The sequence below is a fragment of the Ischnura elegans genome, chromosome 1 (genome assembly GCF_921293095.1).
Source record: "Ischnura elegans chromosome 1, ioIscEleg1.1, whole genome shotgun sequence".
NCBI classification, from domain to species: Eukaryota; Metazoa; Arthropoda; class Insecta; order Odonata; family Coenagrionidae; genus Ischnura; species Ischnura elegans.
This window is the reverse complement of record NC_060246.1, coordinates 143,232,129-143,254,229: the sequence shown is the minus strand read 5'-3', so window position 1 is coordinate 143,254,229 and position 22,101 is coordinate 143,232,129. Positions and strand designations below refer to the sequence as shown.

Here is a 22,101-nt window from a genome sequence, read left to right as displayed (position 1 = left end):
AAAACGGCTTATTTTTTTAAATATTCTTTTCGTGGGTAAAAAACGCGTGCAGCGGGGCTTTCGTGTTTGAGAGGAAATATCCATGCAATCAAGATGTTCGCCCCGCTATTGATCGTTTGTTGCATCCATGCTCGTGTATATGGATTCATTGCCTACGTTCGTGTTTAGCCTAATGATTTTTTGCATTATCTCCCATTTCGGTCCTTTATATGAGGCGGTATTCATTTAAGTCCGCAAAAACATCCTCGAGTGACGTCCAATTTTTTTCGCTTAAAAATATCTTCAACCTTTAGAAACGGCTGTTGTGTTTTTTTATGAGTTGGCCGGATGAAAGGAGGAGCCATCAGCGTGGTTGGGGGTTAGGGGAATTAGTCGTGTTGATGCAGAAGAGGGGCATTGTGTATGTGAGGGTTTACCCTCTTCCCAAGCCCCTCCTCATCACAACTTTCGTTTTTTTCCCCCCTACTTCCTGAGAGGAAGACGAGACTGCGATCTCGTTCCTGTGGGAAGAATTCGTCTGTGAGCAAAATTCCACCACGATCCTCACTCCCCTTTAGAATTTTCCTTTGTCTCCCGTCTGCTCCTCCTCTTTCCCCCACCTTCGGATTGCTCATCCTTCGCGCGCACTCCTACGCCACTTCACTACGGTTCCGAATAACCCGTCGCCGGCGCGCCTTGTTCCGCGATTACGTCTGACTTTGTGAGGTGGGGTCAGGCGGCGGGGAGGGGAGGCGGTGTGTTGACGGTTTCCGCGGTAACGCGTCCTTGGGCGTGCGAGTCAGGCATTCCTTCCGTGCTTTCTTTCTGGGAGGTGGAGAAGGGACGTCGAGCTTGTTATGTACACACACTCAATCTCGTTTTTCAACTCTCCGACCTGGGGACGAAGTCCCCCGCGCTCTATCCCGTGACCGTTTCGGTTAATTTATGTTCCCGAATCTTTTCTTTTGGCTCATGGGTGGGCTAAATCTGTCCTTTCTTCTTTTACTCAAATCGTCAATAAGAGGAACTTCGGTTCCGAATTCTCTTTGCTAGAATTTTTCGTGGCCTTGCCTGCTGGAAAAATCGGGACGCTCGTCGCGCAGTGTGCGAAAATCAAAAAAAATAATGGCCACAAGTCGAAAAATGAAGTTCGCGCAAGCCAACCAAAAACAGTTGATATTCTTGATTAAGTATATGCTCTTTAAGATAGGGTACCTTATATACGCCAATATAATTTTTTACAGCTGGTCCAAGGAGAGTATGTCTGAGTGATGTCGGCGACCGAAATTTTTCCTTTGAAAATAGCTAAAATATATAGCTTTAATAAAGAGTAATTATTAAAATTATTTTATTTAAAAAATGTTTTAATTTTTTGTATTAGTTGGTTTCAAAGTATTTCTATCCACAAAATTGATCTTCATTGACTGAATGGAGATATGTTTTTATCATATTACGTGTTAATTAATATTTTTACAATTTTGCCGATTTTAATTAAATTTTATGTTTAACGGAAATTATTATTTTTATGAGCATCAAGGTTTCATGGAGTAATTTGCTTTGTGTGCTGCGAAAAAGCATAAAGAGCAATGTTCGGAAGGAAATTTGTGCGATATCTTGCGATTCTAATTTTAACTACCATGTTTATTTAAAACCACTCAGGCCACAGCGGCGGCCAATAATGGGTACTTAGTGAAGAGAGTTTACGATTTTAGAGCATTAAGACGACGGAATACCTGTTCATTTCCATTGGTAATTTTATTTGATTTTTTATGGATAATTTTCATCATTGGCTCATTTTAAGTAAATGGCTAAATTCAACGTAATTCTTGTCGCCGATCTTAATTACGTGAATGAGGTCTCGAACCCCTTGATCTTCAAAGGTTTTTTCCTTAATGCCGCGTTTGTGGGTGATGTTGGCCAAGCTATCAGTTTGTTCCAGTGAATTGATATTCCTGTGTTGTTCTTATTTTTTTATTTATTTTCATATCCCTGGTAGCCATTAATAATTATGTTTTTTTTATTCTTATCGGACTACGATTTTTTAAATTAAATTTTTAAAGTTATTAATTATTAGTTTAGTTAAAAGTTATTCCTATGCTGTATGTTATAATAGTGCTTTGAATTTGAAGTACCTTAAAACTTATCGAGCAATTTCTTTTCTTTGCAGTCACATGACCAGGGTCACCTCGTGGATCCCTCCCGTTGAAAACTGGCCATGGAAAAGAAGAGGTGGCAGTGGGGGTACTTGTAAAGGCTCAGGTCGACAAGCCCCGTTGCCTTTCGGCTGGGAGGAAGCAATTGACCATCAAGGGAAATCCTACTTTATTAAGTAAGTTTTGCAGTTAATTAAATCACCATCTTAATTTAGATTCTGTTACTCTCAGTCATGCGCTATTAGTAAACATGGATTATTTAAGGAATTCAAATTGGAATTTTATCGACCATGTTATCGGATACTCTTAAATGTTCCTTCTGAGGAAAAGCAGTCAATTTTTCCATTATGTCTTGGAAAAAATTGGACCTGGGGCTTTTTCGCCGACTCGCTTTATTGCATTTGAGCCTTCGTACCTTAAATTTGTCACTCTGTGCGATGTTATTTTCAATGTTCCGTCATAATTTTCATTAAAATACCACACGGAAAACCGGAAGACGGACGGAAGACTATGAGATTCTTTCCGTGCATCAGGGGTAACTATTAAAGCATTTTCTTTCGTACTTCAACAAAAACAATTGCTATCTGTGTCCCTGAAAGTTACCAAATAGACCTCAAGTCACGAAAATCTGAATTTTTATTACTTAAAACTATGTTTAAAAAATGTAAATACGTTTGTCGTACGTTTCTTAAAAAATCGCGCGTAAAGTAAGGCTGACCCCTATATGCTAAAACTGGGTTGCATCTGACAAAAAAAGCTCTATTACTCGGTAGGTATACTAGTCTCTGCAAGCCGAGTTGCCACTGATTTAATCTTTGCACTACATACGTCATTTCCGACCTATTTATTTTTCAACCCAAGTCTTCGATACTTTTTCTGTTCATCGGTGGAAAACTACGGGTATGAGGATGTATTAGCTCCTGCATTAGTCTTACGACATATTGATTGATGGTTTTTTTTTTAAGCGTGCGTAAGCACTGAAAAATTACTCCGAGACCATGGTCTTCAACTATTATTATCTTTTAATTCAAGTCAGTCGTTACTACCTTTATTTTTACCCGACATCAGCAACTAATGTTTCCTGATAATTAATATTGCCTCATGATTTCTGTGACTAAATGCGCAACAATTGGTTTTATTCTTTAAAATTGCAGCCACGTGAATAAAACGACAACTTACGAAGATCCGAGGCGGTTGAGGGGGAGGATCAAGAGGACCAAAGTGGAGGATGGGAGCGTGGTGGGTGATGGTAAGGGTGGCAGGCTGAGGGGCGGTGGGGGCGAGGGCGAAAAGGATGGGGGCGAGGAGGACACGGAGGAGGTGCTCGAGGACGACGAAGATGATGAGGCTGCCCCATCCCCCAGAGTGGTCACCCTCACCAGGCACCCGGAGCTTGGATTCGGCTTCGTGGCCGGCAGCGAAAAGCCGGTGATAGTGAGGTGAGTGAACAAAACAGGGCTTCTTCGTTTAAGCTTTCACGGGTGCTCGTCAGGGGCGGATCCAGGATTTCTTTCTGGGGGGACACAAGCAAGGCTGTATCCAGGATTTTGTTCTGGGGGCACAAGGATACCTTGTAATACAAAGCAAACGCAATGATAATGGGACCGCATTAAAAATCTTGCATATTTTTAAGGGTCTGGGGGGGTAAGAGTACTGGTCGCTTTATTGAGGGAATGTGGTATGGCAGGAAATTTTTATTCATATTTATTGGGTGTCTGTGTCAGGGGATTGGGGATGGCTATGTATGTATTGGTACCTATGCCCCCATACCCTTACACAGATACCCTATAAATATGAATAAAATTTCCTTCCTCACCAGACTCCCTTGATAAAGCGACCAGCATCAGTTGGTAAACGTAGGGGCCACCCAAAAACTGTCGTGGTAATTAAGCACAAAAATTTTCTAACTATCATGAAACAGGGCTTATTTTTTCTGATGATTTGGAGTTCCTAGAGAAACAATGGAATTTCCTTCAATATGGAAAATCCAAAGGTATTTTGGCAAAAAAAAAAAAACAAGTGGTCGAATTTTCCTGTTGTGAAGCAATTGAAAAGCTCCCAATTAGTCATGCTGCTGCATATCCTGAAATTATACCACCCGCAATGCGCAAGGCAGGGCAACATATATTACCGGCTATGCATTCTTTAGACACCCTGATATTGCACCCTCTATTTGAGTTCCTATGCATGCTCTATCTTAACTCCTTGCCAACTTCAGCAGACAGTGAAGTACTCGTTCTCTCTCTACCTTGTTTACCTGTTTTATCTCTCTTATAAATGATGTTGTCTTGTTATGTTACCTCACATCTGCTCTTCATCAATATTTTATTGCTGTCGGTCTCCTTAAGCATATTATTTCCAACCCACTTATGTAGTCTTTGCACTGTCTGTCAATGACACCTTCACTTGTAACATATCACTATTTAGTAATCTTTGTCTTCAAGGATATGGCCATTGCCATTACCAGAATTTTTCCTGGGGGTTCAATAAGAGGGAGATACACTTTGGAGGGCTGTCATTTGGGGAAGGCTCAAGTAAGATTGTACCCCCAAAAGTTTCAGGAGAGATTTCTCCTTGATTCTCTTTGGCCCCCTTATACAGAAGCTTGAACGTCAGGATATCATTAAAAGTAGCGGGTGTAACTTGGTGGAAATCCATAATCGTAGAAATAGAAGGAATAATAACTTTGCTATTTCCACATGGTAGTTTATTGAGACCGACCATGGTTACGTTACAGCATAACATTATCAAGGTGATCACCTTGATATCACCTTGATAACACCTTAATAATAACAAGGTACCATGATAATGTTACGCTGTAATGAAACCATGGTCGGTCTCAATAAATTACCATGTGGAAATAGCAAAGTTATTATTCTTACGACTCATGATATCACTTTTCTCAAATTCTATTTTTATTTCACATTATATGTTCCTAATTTATTATATATTAACTGATAATTTCAGTATGTCATTCATGTTTAATCTAATATCCCTTTCTATTTCATTAGATTTGTCACTGAAGGTGGGCCCAGTGACGGAAAATTGCAACCTGGGGACCAAATACTCAGTATTGGAGGACAAGAAGTCCGGGAGGCTCCACGGGAATATGTCATCCAGTTGGTTCGCTCCAGTCGTCATACGGTGACACTGTGTGTGTGTCAACCTCCTCTCGACAATGTAAGCATCTTTTGACTAGGTGGAGATAAATATTTGAATTTTTTTCAATTTGTGGAGTTATGTAGAAGTATTTGATTTTTTTACTTTGGTTTTGAATTTTGGTTTCATGATTCAGATATAAATTGATTGAGTGTAAAATTTTATGAGTCATTTGGTAAAATGTATGTATTCAGTGTTTACAAATGATTATTTTCTGTATAATTCCTTAAGTTTCATTTATATAAGAATGTTTATTTTATCTTGGCAGGATAATTAGTCTACTTATTTGCTTCTTTAAGCCATCATTTTCCTGTAATTTGATATTGTTGCTTACAAGATTGTTAAGGATTATTTGTCAAGAAAAAATCTATCAAATACCAATAAGCCTTTTGGAAAATAGCATTTTCTGACTTCTATGCAGTGCATTATTGATTGGTGATGAATCCGAATTGTGAATGGTAGTATATAATTGATTTTGACGTCTGAGTCCATTCCATTTTTCATTGCTGTGTGGTATTTTCGTGTTAATGTTTATTTTTGAACTTATATTAAATCAATTTTGGGTGAATTATTTTGTTTTTATTTTACTCCAGTCCACAAGGAAGTCAGCATTACTAAGTGCAGCCAAGAAGGCTCGCCTCCGCTCACACCCTCCTAGGGTGAGGTTTGCTGAAGGAGTTGTAGTCAATGGAGCTCCTCTTTTTCCGGTATGTGTAACATTGTGCTATCACATGATAGCACAATGTGAAATGAGAAATACTCTTGCCTTTTCAAAAATCCTGCAGGATATATGTACATTTTTTCTTCGGTTTGCTGATTTAAAAAGTCTATTTTTCCATGTTGTTAAATTTTTGGTCACCTCAATTTTTGATCAATTCAATGTACATATGTATTATGAATTTAAATTTTTATTGTGTGCCTTACATGGTCATTATTTTTGCTCATCACTTCAGCAGAATGTTGAAAAGTTGTGCTAAAAGCTAAAGAAACCAATGCCTCATTACAATGCGAGAAATATCCATTGCTAACTTGAGTAATAAGGCCAGCATTTTCATGCCACTAAAGTACAGTTGTCCATCACACTACATGAATGCATTTTTGATACTGAGAGTATTTATTCAGTTTCGTATAATTATTCTGTTTTATTTGCAGCCATCGGCCTTCTCCATGGGAGATACTGGTGTTTGGGGAGGTGGTCAGAGGGTGCCAGGTGTGCCAGCCCCTCCTAGCCAAGGACCCAGTGCTGGACCGAGAAATGGCGCTAGAGAGGTCATGCCTCAGCTGGCAGTCCCATTCTTACCAAATGTGCTCAAAGTCTTTCTGGAAAATGGACAAACCAAGTCTTTCAAGTATGATGCCTGCACCAGAGTGGCAGATGTGGCAGCCTCTCTTGTACAAAAACTTGGCCTTGTCCCGTGAGTACACGCACATTATCCAGGGTTCCTTAACTCTTTCAAACCTTTGTAGCAGCAACATTGTATTTTTTTCTATAATACATCTGGTGAACCCAAACTGGCTTCCATTTTCACAAAATATATTATTTTCATGAAATCTACCAAAATGATACTACCAAATTGGAGTATATAAGGGATAGACTATTTGAATTCAGTTTTCGGTAGGAGGTCAGGGGAAATTAATGGAAATACATATGTATTTAAGGAACAGGGTTGCTGACTTTCTTTTTTTTCCTTTAGTAGATGGTATCACTAAAAAAATATCGAATGTTGCTAATAATAAAAAAGGAAACTTGCAAAAATATTGTAATCAATGCAAAACAAAGTAATTTTAAATCAAATCTAAACTGACTGAAATTAAGTATTCATTTTCAGATCAGGTCAAAATTTATACAAGTATGCTGAGTTAAAGTATACAAATTTAAGCAGTGTAAGCAGTAGTTTAAGAGTTTTATTGTGGAATGAAAATTCTCTTGGCTGTGTCATTGCTATAGCTGACCTTACTCATTTAAAAGCAAATGCCCAATGCTGTAATTTGAAAATTTATCTTGCATTTATTCAAAAACATATTTCTCTTCATAGTTTCAAAATATTTTTGTTCACTAATGAATTGGATCAGGTATTCGTGATTATGGTATATTTGAGTTGAATTCATAGCATTTTCACTACTCTCTCATAAGTGTCATATGTTGTTGTAAAAAAATTTTGGTTTCCTTTTCAGTTCAAAAAGTATTATGATGCAGTAAAATTTGGAATTTTACCTTTCAGTAACTCATGCATTGTTTGTATTTTCCAATAATGTTAATCACGGGATTTAAAAATGAACATACATATGCTATGTTTGGTGTACATGTATCAATTGTTCAATCAGGTAGCCAAGATGTCTGTCAAACTAAATGATTCTCTAAATGTTTTTCAGAGGGCCTCCTCCAACTGGGTCAGAACATATGTTTTCACTTGTTGTGGAGCATGTGAAAGGACTGAGAAGAAATAAACTTACACTTCTACATCCTGAAGAATCTATTGCCAGGGTAATTGGTGCTTCAATTGTCCTCAAAAATGTCACATATGTACCATATTGTGAATGCCAATAGAACATCTATTACTGTTGCTCTATTTGTATTTAATTAACTGTCAATTTTTCTAAATTTTGTGGGAACTGTACTATATTGTATTTTATGAATCTCCATTTGCTGTAAAGGAAGTCTTTAGTTACAAAAATCCAATAAAATGTGGATCAAATGACAACTAATGATTGATAAATGATTAGTATGTAATTCAATTTTTTTCAAATTTAATTATAGATAGCTGCTCGTCCTGGTTCTCACAATCTTCGTTGCCTCTTCAGAGTTGCTTTTGTTCCACGGGATGCATCGGTACTTGCTCAAAGTGATCCTCTTGCATTTGATTACCTCTACATGCAGGTGAGTCTCAAGGAAGTTCTTTATTATTCCTGAAGGAATTATTATTTTTCTGTCCCAAATATGTATTTTGATTGCAGAGAATTATATTTTAGCATTCATGAGTTCTGTTCTTGAGTGATGGAGAATTCCACTTTTTTTAATTTCAGTGTTGCAATGATGTGGTCCAAGAGCGATTTGCCCCAGAATTGAAGTATGAAGTTGCTCTTCATCTTGCTGCTCTTCATATTCACCAGCATGCTCTTTCTCACAACTTGGCCACCCCAAAGGTGTCCCTGAAAACAATAGAGTAAGTGAATTAATTTAAAGCTCAAGGGTTATCCTAAGATCATCAAGGTAGCTTCATCTGTGCATAGTTGTTCTCTATTATTATATTCTTTTTCGCGTGTTACTTTGCCCCCTTTTCAAAAAGATTTAAATCTGTGTATATATTCATTTATGTATTAAATCCGTAGAAATATTCTTCAGTTAAAAAATTCATGAGACCGGAATTGGATATTCAGTGAAATACAATTAGGGAATTAGTGTCCACTAACACCTCTGTTATTGGCTAACAGGATGGCCAAGTGGGTAGAGCACATCGTTTGGTGTGAGATCAACTATTCATATTATCTTACCATAAATGTTGTATGATTTTAGTTTTCCTCGAGAAATTTGAATCTTTCAACTTTCATGTAGTTGTCATTTCACCACATCTTTTCTTCATTTACCTGGAGGGAATATAGGTTTGCCTCGTGTTGTTGCATCTATTCTTTTGCCCCTAAGTATCAGTTGTTTGGTTTTAAATGTTAACGAAGACAGTTTGCATTCTTATTACATTTATTGTAAAATTATATGCCCTATAACCAGCACTTGTGAACTTCTTTTCGTGGGGTAAAATGTTTTTCACGCTTCAGTATGCATATTTTTGCTCTCAGAGCTAGTGTATTTCCTTGGATGATTTGTAATTAATGTCATACTTTCATTACCTTTAGGCGAGAGTTTGGCCTAGAAAGATTTGTTCCTGTGTCTTTGGTTGAGACAATGAAGCGTAAAGAGCTAAGGAAACTCATAGGCCATTTTTTGAAGGGTGGAGGACAGACAGGGAATGGAACTAGAGCCCCTCTTAGTCAAACTGTGACCACTCCGTTGCAAGCCAAGTTGCTTTATCTCTCCACCATTGCAGAATTACCTTCATATGGAGCAAAATGTTTCCCTACGAATTTGCAGGTATGCACTTCATTTGATGTTTGAAATTCCTCTTCTACATACCATGAAGGTTCATATAAAATTGAAACTTATTCCTTTAATTTTTTTCCAAAGGATTCCAACATGGAAACTGTTGTTCTTGTCAGTCCGAAATTTGGCATCAGCCAGATTGTTGGTGTCCGTAATAGTGTGGTGAGTTCTTTTATTTTGTTTGGAATTAATTTTTGTAAAAATTTAAATTATCAGTGAATTACTTGTGATTAGACACATGTAGTAAGCTTTCAGTTTCATCTGTTTTCTTTGAAGCTCTTAGCTTAACTACTGGTATGCAATCATAAATGAAAGGTGATCTTAAAAGGTGTGATTAGGCTTCCCCCCCCCCCCAATTTTGAGGCTACAGCTTTGGGAAAAAATATGTTTGAATATAGTCCCCCCTTTACTTTACCATGGGCACTTTTGAAAAAAAGGGGGACTATGTTCAGAGAAATATGGTATATAATGCTATTTTAGTGACTCACACCTTCATCTCAGATAATAGTAATATTTTATTTTGCATGACTATTTTTGTCCATTATTTACACTTTCAAATTGAAGATATCTATACCATTGTTGATAGACCACTTTGATCTCTAAGAATTTTTCTAGCACTAAGGTCAGTCAGGCACTAAGCACCAGTGGCGCAGCGAGGGGGGGGGGTTTTAACCCCCCCCACCACAGCTCAGAGAAATTTTTAAATTTAATCCATTTTACTTAATGGATTAGTATTACTTACATCGAAGTCTTAGGATTAATCAAATATCCCTCAGAAAGCCATAAAACTTGCCATTTTGAACCATTAATCTTAAAAAATTTCTGGAGGAGGGCCCCCCCGCAACTCCCACTTACCCTGGCGGGTATGCAATACCCCAACACCCCTAAGTATTAATTGTGCCTAAAACCCCCCCTAGCCTTAATTTTTGGCTGCGCCCCTGCTAAGCACACTCATACAAAGTACTCCAGCTACATTTCCAAAGTCTTTGTAAAATTTTACATGTGCATATAATTAATTGTATGCACATAATTATTTTAAAATATTTTAGGAGACCTCTTGGTTATTCCTAAGTTAGGAACTGTCATGGTATGGTAATTGTGATGGCTTTTTCTATTCCCTCACAGCCAGTTCCATTGGCACCATTGGAGCAAATGGGTCATGTAACAGTATCCAGGGAAGATGAAATATCTCGTCGGGTGGCCATTACTTTACCAGGTTCTGCTGATCAGAAGGTAATTCGCCATAACTCATTCTTTTCATTTTGAATTTTAGGCTTTTTCATGATAAAGTTTGTAGTATTTCAGGATTTAGAAATTTTCTTTGCACATTTTTTATTGGAAAAGTCCTTGTACTGTCAGTCTTCATTTAACATTGGCTGTATTTTCATCTCCAGGAGCTGGTGCTAAGCTTAGAGGAGAGGGATGCAGAGGAACTTGTTTTGGTTTTGCAAGGCTATTTCAAATCTCTGACTGGTCAAGAATTGCCCCTCTCTATAAACCTCCTACGGCTCTCGAATAATACGACAAATTCCGCCAAAGAACGTGCTAATCAGGCATGGCTGAGAGAGGACTTGGGTAAGTTGTGCCTATCTGAAAAAAACTGAGCTTCAGCTTAAATGACCTTTTCAATTTGTGAAGCAGCTATTGGCAACCAGTAATTTTGTGATCCCCTGTGGCTATTGAATATGCTGATGAGTGTCATATTCTTGCTGCTGCTGTGGCAATTCACAGAAATGTAATTTACCAAATATGTTGTTCGTGTATGTATAGGTCTGCATCTGGACTTGGCCCCTCAAAATCGTTTCACTGGTGAGACCCTTGAAAAAGGATGCTAAATACAAACGCCATTTATTAAAGTCTGCGTGGTAGAGTAGAACTTTGAAATTTTGGCTTTATGCTTCTATTCATTCTCTTTCTCTATTTAGTGCCGGTTTTGTAATGTCTAGTTAAATTATGACGGATTGTGACAGCTTGTCTTCCTTTTAAGATCAAAAGTTAAACTAAACTTTGTTCTGTACACATTTTTCTTTGCTTTAATACTAAAATATTTTCATGTTGTGGTTACAGTTTATGCTTATGTCCCAGTTTGTGCCAACCAGACAGTATAAAACCGGCCCTGAAAATTTAATATTTTAACTTTTAGATTGGCTAACCTTTTCAGTCTGATTTGTTGACTTACTTAAATATATATTATTCAATTGGTGATTTTTGATTAAATTTGCTTCCCATTTTCAACTGTTGTAATATGCCAAGTTTGGAGTGTATTTTTTTTTTAATTTTTCATCCTTTTGGGCTATGTATGGCTTTCTAATCATTTCAAGCTGTTCTTGAATTTTTTCTATTCTATTTTATTTTGTTATAGGAAATGCTTTTCATACCATTTTCATGTTTTCTAGCTCCTCCATATCATACTCAGCATCATGTTCGACCATCTAGCTGGAGTTATGTCTCTGGTGCTGCTTCAACCACTCACATGGTTAATTTTGCTGCTTTGCCTCCATATCAACCTTTGGCTGGGCCAAATGCTATTGACATTGGTCTTGTGAGTATTAATTGCATTCTTTATCTACCTCAGTTTTCCATACCTAATGGTGTGGCTGTGAGAGTCGTTAATTTTTGAGATTCAAGCAGCACAAAAGTACTGCTTGACTTCTGCTCGATTTCCAGAATATGTAATATGCTCAAAAATCCAAGTCTCAACCTTCTCTGGAGATGGTCTGAGATCTCCATTGTAGTCGATATAATTTTCTGGAAGCTGTGTTATTATGTGCCATAGTGAAGGAATATCAATTCCCTAACATTATTTTGACAGTTTCATGATCCCATTAAATATTCAGGAGTCTCTAAGTTCTAAGCTTATAAGCAAGCCTTGGGCTCAACGTAGGGCCTACTAATAGTGAATACACAAAATTTGAATGCATGAACATAGCAATATCACACAACCAATAAGTTAAAACAAGATATTCAAGTGTTAACTTGGGCCTTATGTAACTTTCACAACTCTTTAACATGATTTCCATCATCAAAATTCTGACATCCCTCTAGCATACAGGGTGTTTCAGGAGGAATCTACAATACATCAGGAGGTGGTAGGTAAGAGAATTTTAAGCATTTTTTTTCATAACAATGGAGTCACAACTCCTTAGTTACTGATTGTGAGATATGGCACGCAAACATTTTTTTGGATACACTTTGCAGTTACCATGAAAATGGTGTTTCTGGGGTATCTAGTCTTTTCGATATTTTATTTATTACTCTGGATTTTTAAGGGAATTTGATGATTAAGGGTGGATGAAGATATGCATTAAGTCTAAAACATTGAATCTTTAACCTTTATTAAACGAGAGCTTTGAGCAAGTGTCAACAATACGATTGCGCAATCTCACCCATTTTGAGATAGTTTCTGTAATAGTGTATGTTGCTGATTACATGGATATAACCTCCATCTCCTAGACCTACGTTTTAACCAGATTTTGCTGTATTTATCTCATAATAATTGTTGCAGGGAAAAGCTAATGTGGTTACAGCGACGAAATGACATAATTATTATTAGAGCTTGTAAATTTAAGGTGAGGAGCTTACTTGAAGAGCTAATGTTGCCAAGTAAAGGCTGCTTTGATACTGATTGTGAATCTAATTCTGCAGCACTTCAGTCAATGTATCTAGACTCAGTCATCCATAGTCTGGTGTGCACTGTGTTGGTGACATAATTGTGTCTGTTATTTAAAGTCAAGCATCAATAAATTGCTTTATACGTCTGTGGACTCATTAATGTAATTTCTTTGTCACACAGTAGATTCATTGCTTGTTATTTTATACGTCTTTTCAAATATTTTTCAGGGCAAGCCAAATGGGCACATTCCAGGAAGTGACATATATTCTTCAATCAACGGGACTGCATTGCCATTGTATCCTGATCCTTCTAAGTCAAATGGTAGTGCCATTAATCTGCACCTGGACAACAATATGAACAACATGTGAGTGGAATATTCATATATTCTGTTTTATGAGAGTATGTTATGCAATTTGAGATTTAGGCGTAACTCATGGACATATTAATATGGATCGGCAAATTTTTACCAGCAAGAAGGGGAATGAGGGAATGGAATGCGCACAGAAACTTGGTGTGTTGTCTTGAGCCCTGAAGTGGGAATTCCTTTTCCAACGAGGGACCCCACTTTTGGGTTGTCCCACAGCTGCCTATTTTCATAGCCTCCGGCTAATTACAAACCCCTATCCTCTACTCCCTGGATTTCCCATTTACTTTCATGTCCTCTGCTAGCATTTGGCCTCTCAATGCCCTTCAACTTCTATCCCTCCTATTTACCCTCCCACTCCTCCCCTGTACCCATCACTTGCATCCCCATTAATTTAGTAGTTGCCTAGTCTTGATTTATCACCTTAATTGGCTGCAAAGTCTAGCATACTGAGTTGGAAATAAGTTGTTTTGTGGGTTTAGGTAAATTGAGAATTTTTTGCCTTCATTTTGATTGTAAAAGCTGTCAAAAATTAACCAGAATTGAGGGGAAAATGGGAGTGTTATGTGCTTTTGTTTGCTTTGCACCCCCTCTTTGGAATTTTGTGTCGGTCTGGCTTTTATTGAAGTCATAGTCGATGAGCTTTACTGTTCTAAGCCTTATCCATTGCCTCAATGTATGTATGTTGCTAGTTTTATAATTACTTGATTTCATTGTTTATGTTTATTTACTCTTAATTATTCTTATGCAATTAATGTCATGTTTATCTCTATATAAAGGTCTGGGCATGAAAAAGAGAGGAATGGGAGCATTGACTCCAAGGAAGGAAGTCATCATAGGGACGCTAACCGTAATGTGTGTGATGGAGAAGCGAGGACTAGAAGGGCTGTGGAGCTCTTGGAGAGGGACACTGCCTTACTCGAGGCTAGGAACAAAGAAGTAAGTTTAAAAATATTAAAAAATGGTACATAGTATGTGGGGGTGATTCATTATTTTAGGTATGGTATGGTATTTGGAGGTGGCGACCGACAGCTGAGGTCATTTGCGCCATGAGGGAAGGGGTTGGTAAGGAAGGATGGAGAGAAACCTATGGTGTCGGCATTAGCCTGCTCTTAACGAAAGGCGACAAGGGGACCACGGCTTAACATCCCTTCCGACAGATGGAGTGTTGCGCTTGAAATGTCCTCAACACTCAAGCAGGGATCGGGCAGTCTCTGAAAATTCTCTGCCGCTGCCGGGATTTGAACCCGGGCCCACCGGGTGGGAAGCCAACACTCTAGCAACCACGCCAACCCGATCCCCCTCATTATTTTAGCTTTGAAGAGTGAAACTAATGCAATCACAAAGAATACTCTATCTCGGTAGCTGGTCACTAAAACTGTAGAAAGTGCTATAACAACATCCACCATCAGTGGAGAAGATGCTACTCTCTCTATGAGTAATGAAAAAATATTTTTCAAATGTGAATAGAACCAAGAATAATAGTAGTTGATGTTTAAAAAAACTATTATTATTAGTATAACTAGACCAAAACACCACTTCTGACAATAAGTATGATACATCTGGAAGGATTTCTGCCAAACTCCTTCTTTGAAATAAAAAATTTTCAGGATGAATCCAATTAATATAAGTTTTCTGTAAGGCATCCACAGAGTCAGGGTGTTAATTATGCTTATTATAGTGTCTCCTAACTACACATGCATATTACTTTCTATTCAGGCTAATCATCTATTGGAATTATATATAATTTGTACTTGTTTTATGGAATGTGTTCATTTAGCTGAAAATTATTCAGTTTTAGCGTAATAGTTTAGTTTTTTAATCATGAGGTTGCTCTGGTTTAAGAATATAAGTACAATCTCTAACTATAACAGTACAGTACAGGGATGCTGAGGTGAGCATCCGTAGATGATCCCTTGCTACTCTAAGCCTCCTCAACTACGTTTAATGACAAAGTCAAGAGTCATAAATTTGTGTCTGGTCAAGGGCCTTCAGTGATTCCAGACCACCTGCACTCCTATCTCCCTGTTTCTACTATGGGAACTGCTGAAGAATCTATTAGCTTGAGTGGGCCTGATTATTAAAAATGACTACTTCAAGCTGTTCTGAAAAAAAGGAGTCTTATGGCTGTTTGTTTTTTAAGGTTATCAGACCTTTTACTGATCGCTCCTGAGCTCAGTCTGGCAATATTTTCATTGCATACAGTGGAATAATTTCATTTATTACCTCTTTCTTTCAGTTTTGCACACTTAAAATTTTTATTTCATCTCAGGTTATTAGGCGGGTTGCTGAAATGCAAGCATTGGTTGAGAACTCTGAGAGGTACCTCTTGGCTGAGCAAGGCGAGGGTTGTTGTGATGGTGACTGTTGTATGGAGGCTCCTTGTCAGGGTCCATGCTGTGTGCCAGTCCCTCAGCCAGTCCCCCCTGGCCCCTGGGAAGAGGGTGAAAGCGACTCTGAGAGCTCTCTGGTATCATCCTCATCAGAAAATGGGGGCCAAAGTAACAAACCAGGTTGGAACCATAACAAGTCAGAAATGGGCCAGTTGAAGCACAGTGATTCTCTGCTACTTCTAACCCAGGTTAGAAAATTTTTTTACGTCATCAATATTCGCTTGCCTTTAGGGAGTAAACTTTTGTTTGCCTTTTTTGGATGGCTTTTAAGTTGAATATGCTCCTCAAGCCTTGAGCTTTGCCCACAATTATAACTTTTGCTATCTCCAATTATGTCTCTGTAATATTTCATCATTACATATCATTTTCAAACCCCATGAATTTCTGATGTATAAGTAGAGGCATCCTTCTTAGTAAGTGGTATTCCTTTATTTAGTAATTTTTTATTCAATCAATCCGAGTGCAATAATCCTGTGTAGGTACGTAAATACAACTTAAATAACTAATGGGTGCTTTTCTTAAATCTGTTTTGAGAGTACAAATCATTTTTTTTATTTAGAATAATGCAAATATCCAAATACATGTGGGGTTTATAAATATGAATAATGTACTGCATGATTTCATTGTGCATTAGTTAGGGTGGTTGATTGATGTGATATGAAACCTATTTTGCCACAGGGGCAAAAACAGATCAATGCAGATGAGCTGAGTGAGGCTGTAAGAAGCATGGAATTGACTGGTGGTGGAGGACAAGGTAAAGATGGAAATTCTCAAGAGATCAACACTAACATGTATGGTACCTCAGAAAGTGATACAGATTCCATGAGCACACCCACCAATAGCCCATCAAGGAGACCTGGAAATGGTAATATTTTAGTTTTTCATTAATTTTCTTGAAAAACACTAAGTGTGGAAGTAAATTCACTTAAGTACTAGTACATATTTCTACTCATTTGTTTTCTTTTAGCCGGGACTGCAAACAGTACAGGGATGACTCCAAATGGCACTCACATTAAACAGAGTGATTCAAGCTTTGGGCTCCATAGTCCCGATACCCTGATGCCCCTAGGATCAAGGCCAACAGACCATGAGTTGCAGGTGAGTTCAGACTTCAGTAACGAATGTACATATTTTAAGTGTCATGGGCCTGGGGGACTTTTATTTTTGTAGTTTTCGATAAATTTTGTGACAGCTAGTAGTATAATCTGATTTATCCCAGAATGTCTTATATGCTTTTATTTTTATGACCCGCTACAAATTTGCTGTGGGGGAAGTTGCTACAAGTTTCAAAAAAGTTTTTTTTTGCAACAGACCCATGAAATTCTCAATATTTTTATTTGGGCATTTAATAGATAATATTAAAGAAGCATATCCCATAGCAAAAAAAAACAGCTGATACGGACAACCTTAGAGGACCTGTTTTTACTCACTACACCTTAAATTGAACTTGTTTAAGTTTGGTATGCCCCATGTTTAAACCTTGAGGATTATAGCTTACTGCCTGTGTACCATGGTTATGAGGTGAAACAGTTCCTTCCATTAGTACCTTCTGTTATATTTACGAGTACCTAGTTAGAAGGTGCTTGTGAGCCAAATTATCTTGGTAAATTTAGCAGTTTTCTTGAATATTAAGTTGCTTAAAATGACGCTTGATTTTTGTTTGAATTCATTTGATGTTTGATTTCAATTGAATTACAGGAGTTGTTAAAGAGGCTGCAAGAGGATAAGTGCCTGCCTTATGATTTTGCTGAAGGGACTCTGTATCTGGACCCTGACATCATTGACTTGACCATGATTCCACCTCCTATTACACCAGATGAGGTTAGTTTATCTTAATGAAAAGTTAAAGCTTATTGATCACAGCGCTTATAATTATATTATGTAATTGAAAAGCTCTATATTTTATCTTATTTTGATTTTACTGTACCTTGAATTCCTAAATCTTCAAGTTTTTAATCAGGACTGGAGTCATGATTGGGGCTATCGATTTATCCATTATCAATCTGTCTTGGTTTATTAATACATTCATTTCATCATTTGCAGGTTCTAATTCTATTAATGCTGGAGGTTTTTCAATCTTTCATTAGGGTCAATGCTCTTTGGAATATGTATTCCTACATTCATTTTATCCAAGCTGAAGTAGACGTACTGATTTTGGCCCCTGGTTTCATTAGCAGCTGATCTCTTTATTGCAAATGTTTGTCCATGTAAGGTTTTGCAAGAATTAAGGGAAATACTTTAAATATTTCATTTTTGTCTTATGTAGAGTGGTTTCCAAGTACAGTGGAGCCCGCTTATTATGAATCTCATTGTAACGAAGTTCCTTTTTTAACAAAGTAAAAGCCATTATGTAATGCTACTGCTGAAGCTCATAGTAAAGATCTTACCTCTGTGTAATTTTTCATGAGATCGCTTTGTCTCTGGTTTCTATAAGTACTTGCTTATAGATGGTTTAAATGTGCTTGAAGTTTTTGCTTAAAAAAATACCTATTTTGAGGTGAGTGAATCTGAGAAGACACTTCTATATGCTGAATACCTATGTTTATAAAGACGAGATTTGTGTTTCTTTTTCTCTATGATGACACCTTTTGAAACATAAAAGTATGTACTCCTCTGATGTTCAAGTCTTAAGTTATCTTGATGTTACATAACAAATATATTGTACACCAAAGAAGATGATTAAAAATAGGTTAGCACAAAGTACAGTGCAACCTCGATATAACGACACCCCACGGTGCACTAATAAACACTCGCTATAGCGAATTGTCGCTTTACCGGGGGTGGAGCAAATAATAGCCAATATACCTCTTGCAAACAGATATACAGGAACAGGAGTGGTGCGGCGACAGATGAACATCTATCCGATAAACGTAAGCATAAATCCAGGCAAAAGGCGATGTTTTTTTGCATCACTAAATTTCCTTACTCAAATAACGACTAACTATTCAAACAATTTATAAGCGCCGCACTGAATAAAAATCATGCAAAGCATTGTTTCGTCAATCATTGTATTTATCGAACGACAGTTTACCACATAAATTTGAGACTGAGCACTCCATTAACTTCATTTCTAACAGATCGCTAGCAAATACAGAGGTTAAGGAGTCTTGATGAAAGTCTTCCGGCGGTGAAACCCTCGCTATGGCGAGAGCCAACACCGAAAGGGTCTCGTAAAAACGAAGTTTTTAACACGCTTATTATAGGGTCAATTGACGGTGCATCGGCTATCTCTCGTAATAGCGGGGGTGTCGCTATAGCCCGTACTCGCTTTAACGAGGTTCCACTGTATGTTACTAGGCTTGTAAATAATTTTAACCTCCAATATTCCATTAATTATTGCAATATTATGACTTACATTTCATTCTCAGGATGGCTTTGGCATGGTTGAGTATCGCAATGGCCCACAGCCTCCCAGCTCACCACCCACACCCTTTGCTGATCGGTCATCATTTGAAGGAGAAATTCTCAGGCGACAGTCCAATGGAATTTCAACTGGATACTGGAATCATTGGCCAACATCTAATGGAATTGGGCAATGGCCTATTGCTGACAATCAGGGTTGGTCAATCACACACCTCATATGCTCTCTCTCTGTCTCTTGAATGCTTGGAATTTTCCCTCTAATATTCTACATTGGTTCTTAAACTAGCAGCTGCTTGGACCACAGTAAATGAAAGCCTATTTCCTACAGGATTTCATTACCACTGTGTACTCATTGACCCTTGTCCTCCGTCTTTATATTGAGTTTCCTCCACATTGAAGTCAAGATAGAGTTCTGATTATTCCTAGTAATTGAGGGAAAAGCCTGAAGATGTAATTAAAAAGATGGGGAGCCATTCACAATTATGTATTATGCTTGTAAGTTCATATTTTAACCTTGGTTTCAATATCATGCTTAATAATCATCTTTCATTCACTCCATCATGTATAATGTTCACTATTTTTAGATGGAAGATTAGAAAAGAGGAGGGTATGAAAGAAAGAGTTGGATAGGGATTGAGGAGACTGGCCAAGCAACTAAACATATAGTTGAACAATGAACCAGTAATTGAACAACATAATTTTCATTCAACTACATTTTATTTCTAATTTTATGTGATTTAATTAATAAAAATTAGTGGAATTGTTAACTTTAACTTGAGAGAGGAATAGAATTCGAAAAGGTCATTATTCTCTCTGTCAGAGGGAATTTTACTTTTGACTTACACCAACTTTCATTTTTTTGTGAATGTTTTGAGCATAGAATAATAATAATAATAATAATAATAATGTTTATTTGTCCAGAGATCTAGAAGTACAAGGGGTGCACTGGATATAGGACACGTCAAGATAAAAATATATATACAATAAATACAAATATACAATGATGCAGGATACATCAAAATTTGTTTAAGAATTCATCTACAGAATAATACATTCTTAATTTCAAATATTTAAGTAGGTTGGTCTTAAAAGTAGTGACACTTGATGGTGCCTTAAGTTCAGGTGGCAATTTATTGTATAGTTGAAGGCCCATACAATTTGGACCAGCGCTGGTATTCTTGGTGCGCACATACGAAACATGCAGATGGTCAATTTGCCTCGTGGAATGATGGTGGACATCACGGTTCTTAATGTAATGAAATAGATTTCTTTTTGTGTAAGCAAGTAAATGAAAAATATACACACATGGTAGTGGTAATATGTCCAGTTTCTTGAACAAGGGACGACAAGGTGAATCATAGGGGGCATTGCACATCAGCCTTATAATTCGCTTCTGAATTTTAAAGATTTCAGTAGAATGGGGAGAGGAACCCCAAAACAGGATACTGAAAATAATGTGCGAGTAAAATTCACTATAGTAAATGGACAATAAGACATCATTATTTACCGTGTTCCTGATGCTTCTTATGAGAAAGCATGTTGAACTGAGCTTGCTGCGCAATTTGCTGATGTGCTCTACCCATGTCATATTTTTGTGCAGGATAACTCCGAGGAACTTTGAACTGGAAATTTGTGGGAGTTGTTTCCCCTCTACAACAATTGGTATTGCTTCGGATTCTTTATTTTTGTTACAAAAATGAATAAGGCCAGACTTTTCAAGGTTCAATTTAAGAAAATTATTTTGACACCATTCATATAGGAGTTTAGTGGCAGTGACTGCTGTAAGGGACAAGCTATTCAATGATGGGGCAGATACAATAACATTAGTATCGTCAGCATAGAGTATAGGTTTGACACCTGTGACAGATTTAAGAGTACCTGGTAGATCATTTATATACAGCAAAAACAGAACAGGACCCAAGACAGAGCCCTGTGGCACACCTAGTAGGACTTCTTTACCAGGAGAGATAAACTGAGTGCCATTTTTGTATAATACAACATGTTGGTGACGTCCACTCAGATACGATTCAATCCACTTATAAGGAGTACCTCGTATACCATAAAAACCCAGTTTTAGTAGGAGTAGTTGGTGATTGACAAGATCAAAGGCTTTAGAAAAGTCAAAGAAAAGACCCAGAGTCTCCATTCTTTTGTCCAGATTTGAAAGTATGTGGGTCACCACTTCATAGGTGGCTGTGGATGTGGATTTAGATTTTCTGAACCCATTCTGAGAAGGGGACAAGAGACTAAATGACTCAAGGTATGATACCAGACGGTTGTAAAAGACCTTCTCAAAAATTTTATGTAGTACTACGAATCATAAATAGTCCATATTTTCTATCAACAGATATTCATTCTCTTAATAAGTATTTTTTTCCTTCAGATATCTATGGCAATGGGATTAGTGACATTCCATGGGCAGCTGTAAATGGCACAGGTTCGGAAGAGTATGAAGCTATGGAGGATGACAAAGTAGAGGAGGATCTTGAGTGGTTCATTGCTAGGTCCACCATGCCTCCACCCCCTGGTTCAGGAGATGCCAATGGGTTAGGGGGTGGAGGTGGCAGTGCTGTGGAAGAGCTCACCCCAGAGGAGATCCTGTCTTACATCATTCCTCCACCACCTCCGTCGCCCCCTGCCTCCTCCCTTGCGTCGCCCTCTTCCACCCCCACCTCATCCCTATCTTCACCATCATTCTCGAATGGTGGTGGAGGAACAAGACGAGACGTGAGTACACCTCTGAATTACGTATCTACTTTTGAAAAGCTGGTCTTACTCTGACATTGTGAAAACTTCCGTTGTCCTCCATTTAACATTTAAAGTATGATTTTTCTGCCTGAAAATTACTGGTCAACAGAACCATCAATTAATTCATACCCATCCATTTTCTTTACTAGTCATTAAAGTTATGACATTATCAATTGAAACTTGTGAAATATATCAAGAGTTTCAGTAAGCATATTCTTCGTGGTCCACCAATAAGA

At 37.7% G+C, this 22,101-nt stretch overlaps 1 protein-coding gene across 3 annotated transcripts in view; it reads left to right on the top strand.

Moving 5' to 3' along the window:
• Positions 1 to 22,101, top strand: part of LOC124171414 — a 113,731-nt gene that overhangs the window by 87,396 nt on the left and 4,234 nt on the right. For 2 of the 3 annotated variants that reach the window (XM_046550590.1, XM_046550603.1), the window contains exons 3-24: positions 2,147 to 2,308; positions 3,287 to 3,571; positions 5,144 to 5,312; positions 5,885 to 5,998; positions 6,444 to 6,706; positions 7,665 to 7,776; positions 8,050 to 8,169; positions 8,316 to 8,455; positions 9,141 to 9,375; positions 9,469 to 9,546; positions 10,510 to 10,617; positions 10,779 to 10,959; positions 11,155 to 11,193; positions 11,781 to 11,926; positions 13,225 to 13,361; positions 14,141 to 14,300; positions 15,634 to 15,942; positions 16,433 to 16,619; positions 16,722 to 16,852; positions 17,453 to 17,575; positions 19,123 to 19,312; positions 21,501 to 21,844. In XM_046550590.1, the coding sequence (XP_046406546.1) occupies positions 2,147 to 2,308; positions 3,287 to 3,571; positions 5,144 to 5,312; positions 5,885 to 5,998; positions 6,444 to 6,706; positions 7,665 to 7,776; positions 8,050 to 8,169; positions 8,316 to 8,455; positions 9,141 to 9,375; positions 9,469 to 9,546; positions 10,510 to 10,617; positions 10,779 to 10,959; positions 11,155 to 11,193; positions 11,781 to 11,926; positions 13,225 to 13,361; positions 14,141 to 14,300; positions 15,634 to 15,942; positions 16,433 to 16,619; positions 16,722 to 16,852; positions 17,453 to 17,575; positions 19,123 to 19,312; positions 21,501 to 21,844 (3,733 nt within the window). The remainder of the gene's footprint in view (positions 1 to 2,146; positions 2,309 to 3,286; positions 3,572 to 5,143; positions 5,313 to 5,884; positions 5,999 to 6,443; positions 6,707 to 7,664; positions 7,777 to 8,049; positions 8,170 to 8,315; positions 8,456 to 9,140; positions 9,376 to 9,468; positions 9,547 to 10,509; positions 10,618 to 10,778; positions 10,960 to 11,154; positions 11,194 to 11,780; positions 11,927 to 13,224; positions 13,362 to 14,140; positions 14,301 to 15,633; positions 15,943 to 16,432; positions 16,620 to 16,721; positions 16,853 to 17,452; positions 17,576 to 19,122; positions 19,313 to 21,500; positions 21,845 to 22,101) is intronic. The other variant, XM_046550598.1, reaches the window with a different exon arrangement.